Source organism: Meleagris gallopavo, chromosome 10 (assembly GCF_000146605.3).
Source record: "Meleagris gallopavo isolate NT-WF06-2002-E0010 breed Aviagen turkey brand Nicholas breeding stock chromosome 10, Turkey_5.1, whole genome shotgun sequence".
Lineage (NCBI taxonomy): Eukaryota > Metazoa > Chordata > Aves > Galliformes > Phasianidae > Meleagris > Meleagris gallopavo.
In genome coordinates, this window is record NC_015020.2 from 18,243,166 (window position 1) to 18,260,764 (window position 17,599).

The 17,599-nt window shown below is 42.0% G+C and overlaps 1 protein-coding gene across 2 annotated transcripts; it reads left to right on the forward strand.

Moving 5' to 3' along the window:
* The first annotated feature begins 4,067 nt into the window (after positions 1 to 4,067).
* On the forward strand, positions 4,068 to 17,056 carry SRSF11 (serine and arginine rich splicing factor 11). 2 transcript variants are annotated; one of them, XM_031554878.1, is made up of 10 exons: positions 4,068 to 8,302; positions 9,146 to 9,238; positions 10,463 to 10,512; positions 11,092 to 11,219; positions 11,870 to 11,951; positions 12,952 to 13,083; positions 13,583 to 13,672; positions 14,013 to 14,108; positions 14,681 to 14,819; positions 14,928 to 17,056. In XM_031554878.1, the coding sequence occupies exons 1-10, from the start codon at positions 8,171 to 8,173 to the stop codon at positions 15,123 to 15,125; spliced, it is 1,140 nt and encodes a 379-aa protein (XP_031410738.1). In that variant the 5' UTR covers positions 4,068 to 8,170; the 3' UTR covers positions 15,126 to 17,056. The 2 variants fall into 2 exon arrangements, with proteins under 2 accessions (XP_031410738.1, XP_031410739.1); XM_031554879.1 differs by having other exon boundaries at positions 4,069 to 8,302; positions 14,931 to 17,056.
* The last annotated feature ends 543 nt before the right edge of the window (positions 17,057 to 17,599 follow it).

Sequence of the window (17,599 nt, forward strand, 5' to 3'; positions counted from 1 at the left end):
CGGTGCTGTGTTTGACCGTAGCGGGACAGTCTGCTGCGGGGCGGCCCCGTTTTCCGTCGTTCGGTCTTCAGTCCCCGCAGGCAGGTCTGCCCGTCCTGCTGTGCAGAGTGGAGGTGCTGTGCTGGTTTGGGTTGGCTGCTGGAAATTCGGTGCTGGAGATGAAGACGTGGAAGGAAGTGCAGTGTGTGACTGAAGCAGGGGCAGCGGCGGGTGCGAGCACTGCTTTGTTAGCAGCCGGGTAGCTGTGTGTGGTGGCAGAACCCGTGCTGCTCAGCACAGCCAACTGCTTTCAAACAGATGTGATCACTGAGTGTGCTGCTTGGTATTTCCACGTGTTGGCTGGGTTTTCAGGAGAGGTTATTGTTGGCAAAGTCTGTTCCTGAAGCTTTGGGCTGTTTTAGATACATATTAACTTCATACGTTAAAGGATCACTTCTGTTGTTTCAGAAGGGAACAAAGCTCAGCCCAGCAACTTTGTTACCGTGGCTGAGGCAGTCGGCTACGCTTGACTTGGCTCTGTTGCACAAACGTGTGAATTGCTGGCCCCATAGGACCTTGCTCAGTGCAGCTGATGGATCTGTCGTGGATAGCATTGAAGAGAAGTCTGCCATGCATATATCCGAGGATTGGGTTACAGGAGGGATGAGGTGGCTTTGGAGAGCTCTGAATTGTATCCTCGTGTCTGTTGGATGCGTTGGATGCTGGGGGGGATAGCTAGTATCTTCATGGCATCCTTTTGGCACGTATCCTGGTGTAAGGCTGTTTCTGCACGCTGAGTTCCTGCTCTTCCCAGCTCACTTCTGCCTCCTTTGTTCTGGCACTGGTATTGTGGCTCTCACAGCTGTGTCGGGAAGGGCTCTGTGTGACGGTGAAGGAGGCAACGTGGTGCGAATAACCTGAGATTCCAGATGTCTCAAAGCACTAAAGGTCACCGAGAACGTTTGGCCTACATTTCTTTTGTGCTTCAGATCTCTAAATGAAAGAGGATAATGCAGCATCATCCCTTAGGGTTGTTGTGAAGATTGTAGCCTTTGTGAGGAAGTTATTACTATAGAAAAACCACTGAGGAGGTCAGTAGAGAACAGGAAATGTAGTGTAACAAAATGGGTCTGGCACAGGAGATGCAGAAGATACTGAATAGCTGTTGGAGTGAACTGTGTTGTATTTAATGGAAAACTGGGCTTTACTTAAAACTGTGTATGCTATTTAAATGAGGTAAATGTGCAGTTGAAGTTGGAAAAGGCTTTTTTTTCAGGCTGGGATTGCATTTTTAACTTGACGGTTGTGAGGATTTTTCCTGTTGCTCCCTTTGTGCCTCTGTCGGTGCGGAGGTGCCGCTGTGTGCCGGGCTGTGCCGGGAGGTGTGGCCATAGTGGGTGATGGATGGTGGGAGGGGTGCTTGGGGTGTCCGGTTTCGTTTGGAGCCGAGGGGAGAGGAGTATTTGCCAACACGAGTGGGTTCTTTCCTCTGTGCTGAAGGCTCTTCTGTTCCTGTAAACTTGAGGTCCTGACTCTGAGATGGGCAGAAGTGGAGAGGATGGGCTTCTGGCAGAGCTTACAAAATGTACATATGTACCTTTCATAACAAAATCGTACAGGATATATAATGTAGAAAAGCAGATTATGTTGTATGCATCATATAGAAATATTTAAAAATATTTCTGCACACACATATAGAAGATGTCTTGTTTACCTTCTATCAGAATGTACATTTCTGCTCTGAAATGTGGATGCAGAAACCAGTGTGGATTCTGGTCCTCCTGGTGGATGAGTGACCCAGTGCAACAAACAGAGAAATTTATCAGGAAGAAAACATATTTGCTGGAAAATTTAATCTTACAGAGTTAAAGATTAATAAAATTAGGAGTGTATATTATAACTTGGATGTTGTGGTAATTGGCAAAATCTTTTGCCTTCTCTGTAATAATTGCAAGTGACAGTAAGACAACAACTCTCCTCAGAAGAGCAGCTTTGCTTGGTTGTCAATGCTGTGTAGTTACTGTACTGAGAAAAGCATGACAACTTCTGTTCAAAATGAGGAGCACGAGTGGGTGTTCCTGCTCTGGTTCTTCCCACTCTACTATGAATATGGTGATCCTGAAAGACATCTCCTACTTGCACACTATTCATTACAGCCTGTCCATGCTTGATGGTAGAGCAGCAGTAGTGTTGGTGTAAGCAGCAGGAATATCCCTTCAGAAATAAGGTGTACTGTTTGAAATGCAGACTTTGATGTGGCGGAACTTGGAAGGAGGTATGTGGGGGTTAGGAGGTGAGGCTGGAATGCCCAGTTGTCCTGATGTGGTTCAGAATTGATACGTTGTTGAGACACAGTAAATCATTGTGTGTCTCAGCATTCCTTTGCTCAGTGGTGGTGAAGGTGAGCTAGTTGTTGGCATTGGCACTAATGGAAAGAAAAAGTTGTCGTTTTTATTTTATATCATTCTTTTTCTCCTGAACTGTGATAATCCCTATTTTAAGCGATGAAAGACTCGGTCAGTTTTCCAGATAAAACAGTTTGGCACTGTTTTGTGAATTGTTTCTGGATGCTGGTTAGCAAAGGCAGGTCAGTGTGATGAAGACTCGAGGAGTATTCTTGAGAGCTGCTCCTCTGGCTGATTGCTGGCTGAGACCTGGGAGCAGCCTGGCCCTGGCTGGGAAGCACAGCGTTAGGGACTTGATGCTGCTTCCTGTGCCTGCGTGAATCTTCTGTAGGCAGCTCTTAACTCACCTGCTGTGCAGTTCTGTCTGCATAACATTTTCTTTTCCTGTCATGTAATTTGAATCACAGACTAAAGGAAAAATTGCACTTTTCACACCGTATGGACTTCTGGAAATCTATTTTGGAACTGAGTTGATTTTGCCTTCATTCTTTCTGTTGTCGTTGATTTCCCCCTGGGGCTTGCACAGCCTACTGTGCTTTCTTATTCTTGTAGGAGGTAGATGTTTCTAGTCTTTAAATGGACTCAAATTTTCCACATTCTCTTTTGGATTTTCCATACCTGGGGACTTTTGCACAGCCCTGTTGAGGTGCTCACTCTGAGCTGTGCAGTAGGCAGGAGCCTGTCTTGCCAAGAGGCTTATGGTTACAGGTTAGTTGTCCAGGAACTCTTTGCCCTTTTGTGTGATTTCATCTGCAGCATTGCCTACATGATGGTCCTGTATTTGGTTTTGTTCTGTTACTGTTGAATAACAGGCATGTTCTGAGCAGCGTGCCTCCCTCTGAAGGGAGATGGGTGGGTGGGTTCTGTGCTTGTGTTTGGCCACAAGGAGAAGCACAGTGAGGTTTGGGCTACAAGCATTTATGAAATAGTGCTAAGAAGTAAAATAATCATATTTTAATCATTACCTTCTTCATAGTTTACTTCAAAAATCTAATCTGGGTGCTAAAGCAGAGAGTACACGACTCCCATTTCTGAGGGCTTCTGTAGTATATATGTAAGATAGCTCTGTTTTCCTTGAATAAAGTATTTCATAGAATCACAGAATGGCCTGGGTTGCAAAGGCCCACAGTGCTCACCAGTTCCAACCCCCTGCTGTGTGCAGGTCACCAACCAGCAGCCCAGGCTGCCCAGAGCCACATCCAGCCTGGCCTTGAATGCCTGCAGGGATGGGGCATCCACAGCCTCCTTGGGCAACCTGTGCCAGTGCCTCACCACCTCTGGGTGAAAAACTTCCTCCTAATATCCAACCTAAAGCTCCCCTGTCTCATTTAAAACCATTCCCCTTGTCCTGTCACTGTCAACCCTCACAGACGGCCGTTCCCCTCCTGTTTATACTCCCCAGAAACCTCACTGACATTTATTTGTCATTTATTTGTCTCCTTCCTTTCTCACAGATAAGTAATGAAAACTAATTAGCACTTAGGTGACTGGCCATAGATATACCCTGCATGATGGAATTCGGTTTCAGTTACAAACAAGGCACTGAAATTATTTCTGTAATTTTATAAGAGAGCGTCTTCATTCCGTGTAATTTCTTCTGTAAACCCGTCTGACTTTCCAGTTCATGAAAGGAAGAGAGGGCAGCATAATGTCTCATCGCGTCCGATTTGGTTTTACCTCATTAATTTCTCTCCTTCTTTTTCAGTGACTCTCCTTTGCCCGTGTCATCCCGTGTGTGCTTTGTAAAGTTCCACGATCCCGACTCGGCGGTTGTGGCCCAGCACCTGACAAACACTGTGTTCGTTGACAGAGCGCTGATAGTCGTTCCATATGCAGAAGGTTTGTGAATTGTTTAATGGTCTATGAAGCCAGCATATGATGACATTTTATTCCAGTATAGTTCACAAAAATGAGCGTTAGTAAAATGCCAGACGTATGACTATAACATCTAAAAACCCTTGGTATATTGCAATTGGCTCCCGGATTCAATACTGCTTTTATTTAGTGATGCTGAATGAAAATGGGAAGCTTGCCTCTTACTGGTTTTGTGTGTCTTAAGTTTAGAATATTAACAGTTTAGGCAGAATTACTTGCAAATTATGCTCTTTACTGATGTCAGTGAGACATTTTCCTAAATGGAGTTCTGCAAACAGGTCAAAGCTTAAGGGAGACTTTGCCTTAATAGTATTCACACCATTCACGTGTGCGTGAATCTCTTCATGAGAGTGGTTTCTCCCTCCCCGAGAGTCCACGGGAGAGCAGGTTAACACCTCTATGATATGTGCTGCCTTGCACCCAGTGGGGAGCTTCCCTGAAAAGCCATTCATTCACTCTCATTGTGAACTCCAGTATACCAAGGGTTTCAATAGTTAGGATTGAATTTGAAAGTGAGATCTTCCGAGAGGTGCCAAATGGGCACTGGTACTAGTTTTTATTCCAAGTTTTCTTGTTCAGCCATGCTATATTTTAATAGAATTTCACTAAATAATAAACTCTTCTCTCTGTTATTTGTGTGTGTGATTTTTGTAGTGGAGAAGGCAAATGCAAAGCCCTTCCAGATGACTGAAAAACAGTGGGTCCTCTGCAGCTACAGGGGATTCTAGACATTAACTAAAGGCCAGCAAGCACTCAAGTCCCCAAGTGTTTTCCTGGTGTAACCACTTGTTAACTACATTTTCTCTTCTTCTTTTTATTTTTACATTTTAGGGTGTTACAGTAATTTGAAAGGCAATGAGCAGGGTTTTTGGAACTTAAAAACTGTGCTGAGAAGACACCTCTTCTTGCAGAAGTCTTATTAAACTCTTCTAGACTTGCTTTAGAAGTAATTGATTTCCATTGTACTGTTTTCTTGTACTGATTTACTTCTGAAATAATGGGTTTTCCCAAATGGCTTGAATTAAATACCACCTCTGCAGATTAAGTCGTACTACAATAATAAATTTGGTGTACGGTCTGGGTTCAGACCTTTTGTCAAGACATTAAAATGCTATAAGGATGTCTTTGGAGGCCTGGGGAACTGTCTTATCTTTGTATTCCTGCAATTTAAGAGAGATGGAAACTCAATTTCTGGAATGTAGGAATCTGCAGCGTGACCTTTGATTGAGACATGCTGCTTTGGGGAGTACAGAGCACATTCAGAAATTGCTGTGGAGTTGCTGCTTCTGCTTTCCCTACTCCAGGTATTACAGTGTAGTGGAAAGGCATCTTATTCTCCTCTCTGTATTAAAGCATGACATGGTAACAGTCCATCAGTCGGTACCAAAACATTCTCCAAGGCCCATGCTGACAGATGTCAGCGTTTAGCTTTTCCAACAAGGATAAAAATCATACTCCCTGTCAGTCTGATTGTCCATTGTGCTTGGCGGTGGATAAAGCTGGCACGTAAAAAACTCTGCCCAGTAGTTGCAGTTCAGATTGTTTAAAGATAATGAACGACTTTGTTGTATTTTAATGGGCCTGTTTAAGTCACAGAGTTCCTCATGGGCTGTTTCTTATGGTATTACAGAGATTCAGAGTGTGAACAGTTCTGTCCTAATGATGTGGCATATCCCCAGCGATGTGTTCAGCCAATAAAGTTCCGCCCCTCCTTTTGTAACCATGTGCTTTTGTCCCTTAAGGGAGCATCGTTTTACCTCTAATTGCGTGCTGCCAGGGTCCCAATTCAACAAGTTACTTAAGCACCATACAGCACGATTCTTAAAACCACAGTGAAATTGCTCATGTGCTTAAAGTCAGGCAGATGCTTAACTACTGTGCTGAACTGGGCCCTCACATCTCTTATTTTCTGCTGTGATAATTCTGTTTTAATATTGCCTGTCGCTAAAGTAAATGTTTATTATCTGTCTAGTGCAATAATTATCCCATATATCACAAGTGCACTCCAGTTTTAGCACACACAGACATTTTGGTGTTGGCTGTTGCTTTGTGTTATAGAGCTATACACAAAGTCTACGGTAAGGTTTAGTATTCATTGTAATTTTCACTGTGATATTCCTAGATTTGGAAGGAACTCTAAGATTAAAGATGGCTGGGGGGGTATTTAGGTTCTTTGGTTAATGTTTGTTTCTTTTGTCTGTTTCTTTTTCTTTCATTTCTACATATTCATACAGTATTTCATGGTTCTAACAAAGCAGCAGTAAAAAAAGCTCTTGAAGCATGAAAATTAACTGGTGAGGGGCCTCATTGCTTTTTTTAAATTGTAGTTTATTTATTTCTAAATACTTTTTAAAAAAACGAGTAGAGGATCAGATGCATGATTTTTTTTTTTTAATGAATGCAGATCTTCTCTGAGGTGTCTGGAGATGAGTGAGGATTTGTGTTTAGCTGCCGGAAATGTTGTAGCTGCACTAATTTGAAATGTTTAGCTATAATTGATAAATATCCTCTGAGACATAATTTTGCATGCGAAATTACCCCATAATCTCTCTGTAGGTATGTTAATATATTTATGCGTTATGCCCTTTATCTAAATGACCTTTTTCCCCTCCTCTCCCTCCATAACTTTTGGTATCTAAATTGATGGCAGCTCAATGACACGAGCAAGATAACAGTGCTGTGTGTTGTACATTTGTTTATATTATCGGCACTTCTCAGTATAGGTGGAAGGAACCATTACCTTTATTTAACAGTGGTTTTTCTTTTTTGTTGTTGTGTTTTACAGTTCTTTTCCCTGGTTCAGCCTGAACTATATACCAGGCCCTGCTGAAAATACCACCCAACAGTTTTCTTCTGCAGCTTATCCAGTTTCTCTTAAGTGCCCTGTACATATTGTATGTTTTATGATGAGATGCAGTTTCTTAATATGTATTACAGAAACACTACTGGTATTTGCAAATATTTAGTAAAATTGTTTTGTTGAACTCTCATTTTGGGGGCTTGGGCACATTAACAAATTAATCCATCTGTATAGGGCTTTTGCTGTTGGATAGAATGTAAAACACCTACATAAGTACTTGTTTCGTGGTAGGACCCTTCAAATTACCCGTGCAGAGCAGGCAGTACAGTAAGACGCTTGTCTTAGTTGGCTGCAAGATTTGGGGCCAGAAGTTTCTTCCGTAGCAGCATTCTTGGTACAATAAGCATGGCACATATTGGAACATAAGCATTTTACTGCACAGGTAAGGAATGTGCCACGATGTACCGTACGTATGCACCCGCAGACACACACACACAGCCTGTATTGGAAGATCTGCAGTCTGTCATTTTTATTTGACAAGTCAGCAAAAGCCCTACGCTTGATTCAGCAAAAAATATTTCCGTACCTTCTCTTTAAGTTTTACAAATTTGATATGGTAGGTGTAAAAGAAAACATAGTGAACTGTACCATATTATTAACCCCTAAATCAAACTTTTTTTGTCTTGTGTATCTTGATTTTTCTGTGTGCTTTGTAGTGAAGCAGCCGACACGAGTCGTTGTTCATAAAACAGCTTTTGAAAGTTGAGAGCACACCCCTGGAGAACCGACTGTGCTTGCTTACGTTTGGTTCATGACTTAAAAATCGAGTACAGGTGATGAAATCTTGGCAGTGTTAACAAAAAAGTAGTGTGTATTGTGCTATTTTTTTTTGCTCTAGATACTTAACCTTTTGTAGAGAAAAAGGAACAGTCAAATTTTCACGCATTGAAGTTTCGTTCTGACAAAAAAAATTAATGATAAATATTAATAGCCATCAAGCTTTGTATTTTAGCAAACATAAGTACTTTCAACAAACTCAGGTGGTGTATCAGGGAGACATTTTCTTGGGTGTATTTGTGTATTTTCTGCTTTAGAAAAAGAATGCATTCTAATGCCAGGCTATTTCTCTGCAGGAGTCATTCCTGATGAGACTAAGGCTTTGTCTCTCTTGGCACCAGCTAATGCTGTGGCAGGTCTGCTGCCTGGAGGTGGACTCCTGCCTACTCCCAACCCACTTTCTCAGGTAGGCCTTCTGGTTGGTCGGATGAAGGGAACCCATTGCTGGGTGCTCACTTCTTCCCAGTTGGTTGGTTGGTGTGTTTCCAGACAGACCCACTGGTGTGCTGGTGTCGAGGCACAGAGTGTTTTGTTTGGACACCTTTATGGATGGTGTTGTTGCAGCACTCTGATACAGTTTTTGCCAGAAGGTTGATGAGTTGTTAGGAGGATTCTCTGATGTGCCACTGCAGGAGTCTCACGGTTTGCACCTCAGATCTCTTTTCTCTCCATTATACGCTTACTGACAGATCTGACAAGGAGCAGAGATCTTACGGATGGAGTTTAAATTCCTGAGTTTCAAGGGTGTTGTGCTGTGGAGAAATAACTTCCAGTAATATTACAGCTGAGGGAGGAAAAAGTTGCAGCGTGTGTTTGCTCTTTAAATACACAGAAATCATGTGGAAGATGAACGGTAAAAAAAAAAATATATTACAGAATAATAAGTTCAAAGCACATCTTATTAGAGCACAGAATCAAAGTGCAGGAGGCAGATCAGTAAGAGTAAAAGGCTTCGTTAGCTCTGCGTTTCTCAGATCTGCTTCTTCAGGTTGTGCTTTTTGCACTTCTGACTTCTCTTGTTTCTGACTGTGAAAGATGAACTTGCACTGAGTTGTTCAGAAGCTCCAGAGCTGGGCTTTGAATCCTGGGGAAAGTTACAGAAGAATGAGGTCACTGGCTCAGAAACTTCAAGTGAATTTTCATGGTGACTCCTGACAGCTTCATTTTAGAATGTTTATGGGTCGTATGGAGACTTCAAGAGTTTTTACCAGTTGAATGTTGCTCTGACTAATTGCTGTCTTTGTTACAGATTGGTGCTGTTCCTTTAGCTGCTCTCGGAGCTCCTGCTCTCGATCCTGCCCTTGCTGCACTCGGGCTTCCTGGAGCAAACTTAAACTCTCAGGTGTGTCACATGTTGTGCAGCGTTCTCTTAGGTCTCACACTATATGAAATAACAAGCTGAAGATCTGGAATTTGGTTTTTTTGCTACCCTCTTCTGCAGTGAAAAGCAATTTTCAGTTATATCAGTTCAGCAGCCACCGTCTGAAAATCCCATGATTGATTTTTCTGAGCACTCTTCAGAAGAAATGGTATCTGTAGTACTTTTAAATTAAATGTCAGAAGAACCTATGAATAGTTTGAGACTGGCAGTGGAATGCTTTAAATGCATCATTACCATCCTATGAATCTGTCTTATGACAGATCAGCAGTAAAAAATGATGGTTGGCTCCTTCATTCTGTACTTGTAGGAAACACCAAGACTTGGTTAGATTGTAGCTTTGTAAGACTGGGGAAAAGAGAAAAGATTTCAAGTACTAAGAAATAGTGAGTAGAACACTGAGTTAATGTCTGAGGTATGAGAACCAGATACTGTATGGAGAACATAATCTACAGATGAAAGAAGCATTTATTTATTGCAGTGCTGAGGAAATTCCTCATCAGGCATTCTTTTTATGCAAGCCACGTGTGCTAACAAAAGCAAATAATGCTGACGTGGAAATGAAAGAAAGAAAAAATAAGCATTTTAAACTGCTTATTAGAAAAATATACATTTGGAATGATTATTTTCCTTTGTCCATTAAGCCAGTTGGACTGCAAGACTGGATTCTGCACATGGCTGCCTCTCTGTACATGAGATTGCTGGAAACAAAAGGTTTTGCTTTGTTAATGTACTGTTGGTTCAGGAAGTGGCCAGAGGTGGTAATATCTGCATTTACTGAAGAGCTGCAAAAAGAACTTAATGCAATTCTTAGAGTGAAGAAACTCTGCTTGTTTTTTAAGTTGACACAGAACTTCTGCTGGGCGTGTGTCTAATGAAGTCTGTGTTCTTGAAGTAACAGTGAACCAACCTGTGCATAGAATAAGTGTGTTCATTTTCATTTGGAAGTGCTTTGATTCTGTCTGGGGAAGGCTGCTTGGCTCTTTGGGAGGAAGAAGTGTCCTCAAAATGCAGTGGGCAGACACTCATCCCCAGCCACAAGCTCTAAAACAGAGCTGTGTATCTTTTTGTCTGTAACTTGTAGGGGGCTGTTTGTTTACAGGGGCTGATTTAGTCACTGCCAGTGGTACACTGACATCTTCAGCACGTGCTTCTTCCAACATGATTTTAACTTCTTCTCCCCCACAGTCTCTTGCAGCAGATCAGCTACTCAAACTGATGAGCACAGTGGATCCAAAGTAAGTTTTGTTATTTACAAGTAGTTGTACTTGTGGGAAACACTTTCTTCTGGGAACGACATCTGTGATTCAGAATCCCATGGTTGTGCTACTGGATCTAATTAAGGTTGGAGAAACCTCGTGCTGTGGGGGTCATTGCTGATTCTGTCTGCTCTGGTGGGAAGAAGAGGACAGGAAACTAAGATTATTGTGCCTTGGATCTATGAAATAACCATAAAATATAAAATAACCAGTGAATCTCTGCAATTTCATTTTGCTAGAGACAGAAAGTTTCATGTGTGCAGTTTTTGTCTCTCTTGTGCCTGTAATGTAATGGTGCAGCTTGCAGCCAGAGCCCTTGAGAGCACGATGGCTGAGAACGAGCCAAGATGAGCAACAACTGTAAATGACTGCAGTAGCAGCCGTTATTTATTATTATTTATGGCTTACCAAGAGCCATGTTTGCGACTGTTTTGTATGGCTGCCTCCATCACAGACTTATTTCTCTGTTACCTGAATGATAGGCTGCAAACTGGCAGTGTGGGCTTGTGTGTTTTGGATGTATAAATATGCTGAATACATAAATTTTTTATTTTCCAGGTTGAACCATGTAGCTGCAGGTCTTGTTTCACCAAGTCTGAAATCAGATACCTCCAGTAAAGAAATAGAAGAAGCTATGAAAAGAGTACGAGAAGCACAGTCATTAATTTCTGCTGCTATAGAGCCAGGTGATGTTCAATTGTAGAATCCTTCATTCATGCTGGTGGTTTGACATGGTATATAGAGGTTCACTATTAGTTTAATGCTCTTATCTTCTATGGTGGCTGGATTTATAATTCACTAGTGTGAACACAGTAATTGCTGTACACTGTGCTGCAGTTGTCCTGTAGATGCAGGGAGACTTAGCCTCAAATTATGTTTGCTCTTGGCAATTATTTCCTTTCGTTATGAGTTGTAAGAGTGTTTTGCAGTTATGAGTTGTAAGAGTGTTGCAGCAGTTTGTTCACAATTGTATCCAGTAAGAATGAGGAGTAACTTGGAACAAATTGAAAGCAATCGGAGAGGTTCCTTAGCCTTCATAAAACTAGCAGAAGAGATTTTAACAAAGCTTCTCATTGCCTTCCAGCTGTTATTCTCTACGTGGCTTAAATTAAAAACTTCCTGGATTTTGACTTCTTCAGTTTTGCACATGAATTTGTGGATTTTTATTTCATGCATGTCTTTGTCATCTGTTCTTTTGAGAAAAGGGAGAGCTACAGTTTAACTTCTTTGTTGTGCTTACATCTGCAGTGTGAAGTCCAACTTGGTTTTCTTTATAAAATTTTCTTGGGTACTAAAATAACACTAGTCTAAAAAAACTTTTTCTTTTTAACTCCAGACAAAAAAGATGAAAAAAGAAGGCATTCGAGGTCAAGATCGCGCTCAAGGAGGAGGAGGACACCTTCTTCATCTAGACACAGGTAGTTACTGGATGTGCTTCTAAAAGCAAAACAGAAACAGAACACGGCTGGAATGATGTGTTCAGAATCACTTCTTTGGAGGGACACTCGGAGGCGTGGAAGAGCTGTGAGGAAAACTATCAGTGTGGTTTGCCTGAATGGCAGTGTGAGATGAAGGCCTGCTCCTCTTTCTGTAGGAAGGGTTGGAGAGCAATGCTTGCAAAAAATACCTTTAAAAATACTTTAAACTACAGCAGCAAGAACTTCAGGAGCAGTTGAGTAGCACATCTACTGATGTGGCTTCCTTGCCTATGTGAGTTTGGACTGGTTTTAAAAAACAGACTACTTATTTCAGAAAAGCAGCAGCTTAGCACAAGCCTTGATTTTACGTGGGTCTTACTGCTCTCAACAATTTCAGTTGTTGTAGGCAGTCTATTTTGCAATGTTTCCTTAAACCTCTCTTCTTTTTTCAACGTCTTCCCAATGTGCTTATGTGGGAATGACAGTTTGTCTTAAAACCAGGCACTGGGAGACTTGTGTGAGCACCAGTATTCATGCTCAGAATCTGCTGGGCTGCTTGTTTCTTGTATGTGCAGCACATTCAGTTAGATCTGTTCACGTATCCTGACTAGGGTGTAATGCTGACCTGCCTAAGCAGAAGTACTTTTGGCTTATTTATATTGTCAGCTTGTCAACTCCCAGTTAGACAGCGTGTGCCAGCAGCCTTTGTGAAGCTGTTATAACTGACCTTCTCATTTGTACTTCTTTGCTGTTTGCCCATCAGGTTTGTATTTGGTTTCAGTGTTTTAAACATTTCTTCACACTTCAGTAGCACTTGCCAGTTTTCCTCTCCAGTAGGACTGCTGTTTTCCTAGAAGCAGGGCGTTAAGGAAGCTGACTGAAAAACCACTCGTCTTGTTTGGTTTTCTGTACTTTTTTGTTTCCTCCATTGCAGCACAGTTAGCATGAATCTGATCAACATTTCATGTATTTAACTCTCACTGCAATGTACTTTTGGTAGACGGTCAAGAAGCAGATCAAGGAGAAGGTCCCATTCAAAATCAAGAAGCAGGAGGCGATCTAAAAGTCCAAGGCGAAGAAGATCTCATTCCAGAGAGAGAAGTAGGAGATCCAGGAGCACATCCAAAACCAGGTAATCCTTCACTAGACTATTTGCTAGCAATTGAGTTGTAAAATTCAGGTGTTTAATTTAAAAGAGGAACTCGTGGCTTTATAATAATAGCAATCTCTTGTTATGCCCTTATAGAGCTTGCCCTACACGTGTGCAGTCAGTTGTGTGGAAAATACACGCCGTGCTTTTCCTCAGAGCTGCCAGGCACTGTGGGTTGGCTGTGGGTTCTGCACGGGCTGCCTTTGGGAAACAGGGAACGTGGGCATCTAGGCTTACAGATCTTGTGCTGTTTGCACACAATAGTTTTTATAACAAAACTGTTCTTATATTTATTAATAGGTAATTATCTTTTTGGTTTCTTTTCTATTACTATCAGTGTGACTAGAAAAAAATGCTAAAATATATGCTATCCTATGAAGATGTCATGTCTTCGTTCATTTTTTTTTGTATAGCAGAAGTAGTGAAAGCTACTTGAATAGCCTGCAAATGACTTAAACATAAATGTCTGTTTTACTGAAAGGGATAAAAAGAAAGAAGAGAAAGAAAAGAAACGTTCTAAGACTCCCCCCAAAAGCTACAGCACAACGAGGAGATCCAGAAGCACAAGCAGGTATGGTGGAAAGCGTGTGAAAAACATGGTTGTTCTCTATTTCCAGCATACCTGGTCCACATCAATGGAAATAACATTCTTGTAATTAGTAGGATGATGATTGCTGTGGATATATTGGGGATGGGATATATGGGGCCAGCGGTTTCTTCGTTAAGGTGGTGGTATAATAGGAAGTGGCTTACTCTGCTGGTCAGCAGTTGCATGGGCTTTGCAGTACTGCTGATAGTAGATAACATCTTCCACTTATATTGTATATTTACTACATTTGGAACTAATTCTGGAGCCACAGATGTATTTGGAGCTTAAAAAAAAAAAAAGCTTTAATGATTCTTTCCTGCAGAGAAAGACGGCGTAGAAGAAGCAGGAGTGGAACACGGTCACCTAAAAAACCCAGGTCACCTAAGAGGAAAATGTCACGGTCCCCATCTCCCAGAAGGTCAGTGAGCCTCTTGGCTGAAAAATGCATCCAGGGGAAAATTGCTAACGTGAACTGAAGCAAAGACCAGATGGGGTTAGTCTGGATATGGTACGAATAGGGCTTGTCTCTTCTCCCTAGCCCACGAGCTGGCTCCTTGAGTGGATCCGCTGCCTCCTTTATCGTAACTTAATCAGCTTCAGGAATGGAGCTTCTGTAGCACCCAAGAGCTCCAAAGCAGGGGTGTTCAGGGCTGAGGAGCAGCAGGCAGCCGGCACCTTTGGCTCTGTGCAGTGGTGCTCAGCTGACTTCTGGGTGGACATCTGATCATCTTCTCTCCAGCAGGTGGTTCCTTAGTAAAACACTGAGGTTTTGCCTTTGTTAACAGAAGCACAGCTGTAGCTTTGTGGTGGCTGTGTTTGATCAGAGCTGAGGAATGGGGAGTTTTGGTTATTTTCTGAAAGCAAATGGCACCGTCGTTGCCCATAGTTCTTTCTGCCTTTGGATTTTAACGGTCTGGATGTAATTTGGGTTTCTGTTCATGGAACAGTACGATTGTGGTTTTCATTCTTCTACATATTTTATCACTGTAGGCATAAAAAGGAAAAAAAGAAGGATAAAGACAAAGAGAGAAGTAGAGATGAGAGGGAACGGTCAACCAGCAAGAAAAAAAAAAGCAAAGACAAAGAGAAGGATCGGGAACGAAAATCTGAGAGCGATAAGGATGTGAAAGTATGTTTAAGGACCTGTTTATCTTCCCCGCCTTTGCTGTAGAGTTGGCCTTGTGCCCACAGGGGCTATGAAAGCAAGTTTTAATTTATTTTTTTTATCTCGGCAAAGCAGGTCACAAGGGATTATGATGAAGAGGAACAGGGATATGACAGCGAGAAGGAGAAAAAGGAAGAAAAGAAAATGGCAGATTCTTCTTCTCCTAAAGTAAAGGAGTCTGCGGCTGAGAAAGGAAGTGGAGAATCAGCAAGGGAGTCCAAAGTAAATGGGGATGATCACCACGAAGAGGATATGGATATGAGTGACTGAATTTTGCCTTTGCAGTGAACACGGCTGCAGACGTGCATCAGTGTCATTCCTGTGTGATTCTTTTATGCTGTACTTGTTAATCCTAAATCTAGATGTATACAGCTCCAAGCTATACATGGTTTGTAAGGCTCCTGATACTAACTCACATCAAAAGCTTTCTAGAAAGGTAACCATCCTTGTTATGGCCGAAAGGGATTGTGTAGCCAAGCAATTTTTACTAACTTGGTGATGCTTCAAGCAAAAGTAAAAAGCTGCATGCATCTACAGCAGGCATGGACTGTTTGTTGTATGATCTCCTGTAGTAAATCAGCTCACTTATGATAGTGTTTCTAGACTTTGATTCATTGCAGTAATAGAGCAGTTTAGGGAATGCACTGACTGCATGTTGATTGTGGCAGAAACATCCTAAATGTTCTAAAATCCTACAACATACAGTGGATCTACTTAAGGGTCTTAAGTGTGACTACACAGAAAAAAAAAATTGACAGTTCATCTGAAAAGAAGCATTCTGACATAGGTAGGGTTTGTTTTGTTCTAAGCCACATGGCTGAGCTTCTGTTTTGGGGGTTTTTGTTTTGTCTTTGGTTTTTGTTTCCTTGTTTTTTCCCCGTGGGTTTTGTTTTGGCTTTGACAAAATTAAAATGCACTGACCTTTTGGAGGGCTGACTTTCACCTGTCGGTTCCAGTCTTTCATCTGTTGGTTCACATCCACCCCAGGCAGCAAAAAGTGATGAGCTGTAAATGGTTCTGAGCTTTTGTGCTTCAGCTGTGGGAAGTGAAAATCCCTGCTTGATCAGTGCCCGGTGATTAGAAGTCGATAAAAACTGCAGTTCTCCCAATCAGGTTGTCCTATTTGTTCGTGAGCTGAACACGTGGGTACAAGGTAGTGCATTTTAAAATTGACCTTCGTATGCTTTTAAAAGCAAGTCTACTTGATAATGTACTTTTTACTTGATCTCAAGTTGTATAAACTAATTTGTGTTTACTGTCACTGCAGTAGTAATCTTATGCACACAGTGATTCCACGTTATATGCAAAGTAGTTAGGCGAGCAGTTTTCTTAGTTACAGAAGTTCAACAGCTTTTACTTTTGTGCAGGTAAAAAGACAAAAGTAGGCTACAGTCTGTGCCATGTTGATGTACAGTTTCTGAAATTGTTTTACAAAACTTTGATAATAAAACCCTTAAACTTATACTCCTGTTCCTATAAAACTGTACTGGTATTTATTTACACTGCTGAGTGTGTGAGACTTTACCTCGTTGTTTTCTTCACCTATCTATTTCAAAAAGTCCGTAAGAGCTCCATCTTTTTCTATGATTTGTAAGAGCTGTGAGTGCAGTGACAAAGCTGCTCTGCCACAGGGAGCTCTGAGAGGCTGGGAGCAGAGGGAACAGGCCTGAATGGTAGGAAGGGGCAAATGCTTTTTAAAAGAAACATGGCTTTGTAAATCTTTTTGTATTTCCATTGATCTTTTATCTTCAGGATGCGAACGGAAGGCACAGCAGCAGGAAGCAGCGAGTGCTTTGTGTGCATACAGTAAGTTTGGGAAGGAAACTGTGAGTGGCACTTGAACTTCTTGAATCCCATGGGTCTGACCACCTGCTTTTTAATCTGTCCTTTTGCCATAGGAGAAGTGAATTTGCCATTTACAGATGCAGTGTCATTTTTTTAGAATTTGTAGAAATGTAAATTTTTACCAACTGTTTTGAGTATTTTGTCAATACAGAGAGGTATATGTCACAAAACCAGTTCTAGCCTTTTATTTCTGACAGTGCAGAGAACATGATAGTTCTTGTAATAAAATACGGACACAGATGAGGTGCATGATGTCTTCATAGATGTGCCTTTTTAGTTGTCATCAGGATATTTATATGTGAAGTATAAGAACATGAAACAATTTATAGTAATAAAGTAAACCTCCTTGATCCTTAGACATTGGTGTCGTGGAAGTCATTAACGTGCCGTCCATTAACGAGCCAGATCCTTCGCAGGGCGCTGAGCTGAAGGGGGGAAGCGCAGGACTGACTTGCCTTTAATTGTCTTACGGCTTCCAGCTCAGGCTGGTAGCAAAGTGCCACCTCTCCACTGCGTGCCTCAGGCTGCCTGAGCCCAGTGGTACCAACTGGGGAACCAAGGGGGTGTTTGCTGGGGATGTGCACGTGACGTCTCGTTGCCTCCCATGTAAGTGAGGCAATGCCTGGCTTCTGCAGACGTGGGGCTGAGCTGGGATGCCGAGTGCCTGAGGGGCCAGCTTGTTGCAGTGCTGCCTTCTTAGAGTCCAGTGCTGCCATCTCCCGCAGTGCTTGGGCCTCTGCTGCCCTTCTGTGCCCTGCAGCCGAGTGCCAGCTCTCACACAGCGCCGAGTAATTTCATTTTAGTGATTTAAATGGAATAATTATTGCTGAAAATGAGATCTCCTGCCTCTAGAGATGAGGCTTTCCATGTGGTCTGATAGTCTCTGCATTACTTAATTA

What these genes read in the sequence shown, in the direction of transcription:
- SRSF11 (XM_031554878.1), top strand. Translation starts at nt 8,171, where the DNA reads ATGCCAGGCTATTTCTCTGCAGGAGTCATTCCTGATGAGACTAAGGCT. An exon ending in AGGAGCACATCCAAAACCAG is followed by an intron (nt 13,084 to 13,582) that starts GTAATCCTTCAC and finishes TTTTACTGAAAG; the next exon opens with GGATAAAAAGAAAGAAGAGA. An exon ending in AGAGCGATAAGGATGTGAAA is followed by an intron (nt 14,820 to 14,927) that starts GTATGTTTAAGG and finishes ATCTCGGCAAAG; the next exon opens with CAGGTCACAAGGGATTATGA.